Below are 674 nucleotides of genomic sequence, written 5' to 3' on the forward strand. Positions count from 1 at the left end.
GGATACTTGGATCTTATGAAGGGGCCCAGCCCGTGGGCCCTTCCTGAGAAAATGCCTCAAGAAGTGGCCAGAAATGGAAATGTTAACCATACCAATGTATATTTACAATACCCTCTTAATAAAACAATACCACTGAGAAATATCTCTTTTGTATTTCATGTTCCTCTCTTGCAACTGCGAGGATATCTACTCAGAATGATAATGCACTTTTTGTAAATGCATCTACACTTCATAAATCACGGCTGTTGGCAGAAAGGAAAATGATTCTTGTCTAAATCATATCACCATTTCTGTTTAACATTTCCGTAACATTAGTTATAAGTTGCTAGTTCCATCAGATGGATATGTACTGCTGTAGCAAGAGTTGCCTCAAATATAAGTAAAGTATCAATGTAATAGATTTCTTAGGTTCATACAAATTATTAACTGAAACTTTACCTGTCCCCAGCCTATCTATCGAAAGGATTTAAGATGACTGAAGATTCCACTTACAATATACTAAATGACATTATAACATTTTCTACAGTGAAACACATTTTAAAAAAGTCTGTCAACAATAAATTACCCGAAAGAATCCTGGAACTGAGCATCTCCGGAGAATGAAACGATAAGCGAGTGTACTCCGACCTTTGGCACCGACCTAAGTAGGTACAAGTAGGGCGAAGGAGCGAGTG

General features: G+C 37.4%; 1 protein-coding gene across 1 annotated transcript in view; it reads right to left on the reverse strand.

Annotated features, from left to right (window-relative positions):
• LOC119594195 (delta(3,5)-Delta(2,4)-dienoyl-CoA isomerase, mitochondrial-like) overlaps positions 1 to 663 on the reverse strand; it is a 14,213-nt gene extending 13,550 nt beyond the window's left edge. The window contains 1 exon segment of the mRNA XM_037943264.1: positions 566 to 663. Within this exon segment, the coding sequence (XP_037799192.1) occupies positions 566 to 590 (25 nt within the window). The 5' untranslated portion in view covers positions 591 to 663.
• Positions 664 to 674: the final 11 nt, after the last annotated feature.

This window comes from Penaeus monodon, chromosome 33 (genome assembly GCF_015228065.2).
Source record: "Penaeus monodon isolate SGIC_2016 chromosome 33, NSTDA_Pmon_1, whole genome shotgun sequence".
NCBI classification, from domain to species: Eukaryota; Metazoa; Arthropoda; class Malacostraca; order Decapoda; family Penaeidae; genus Penaeus; species Penaeus monodon.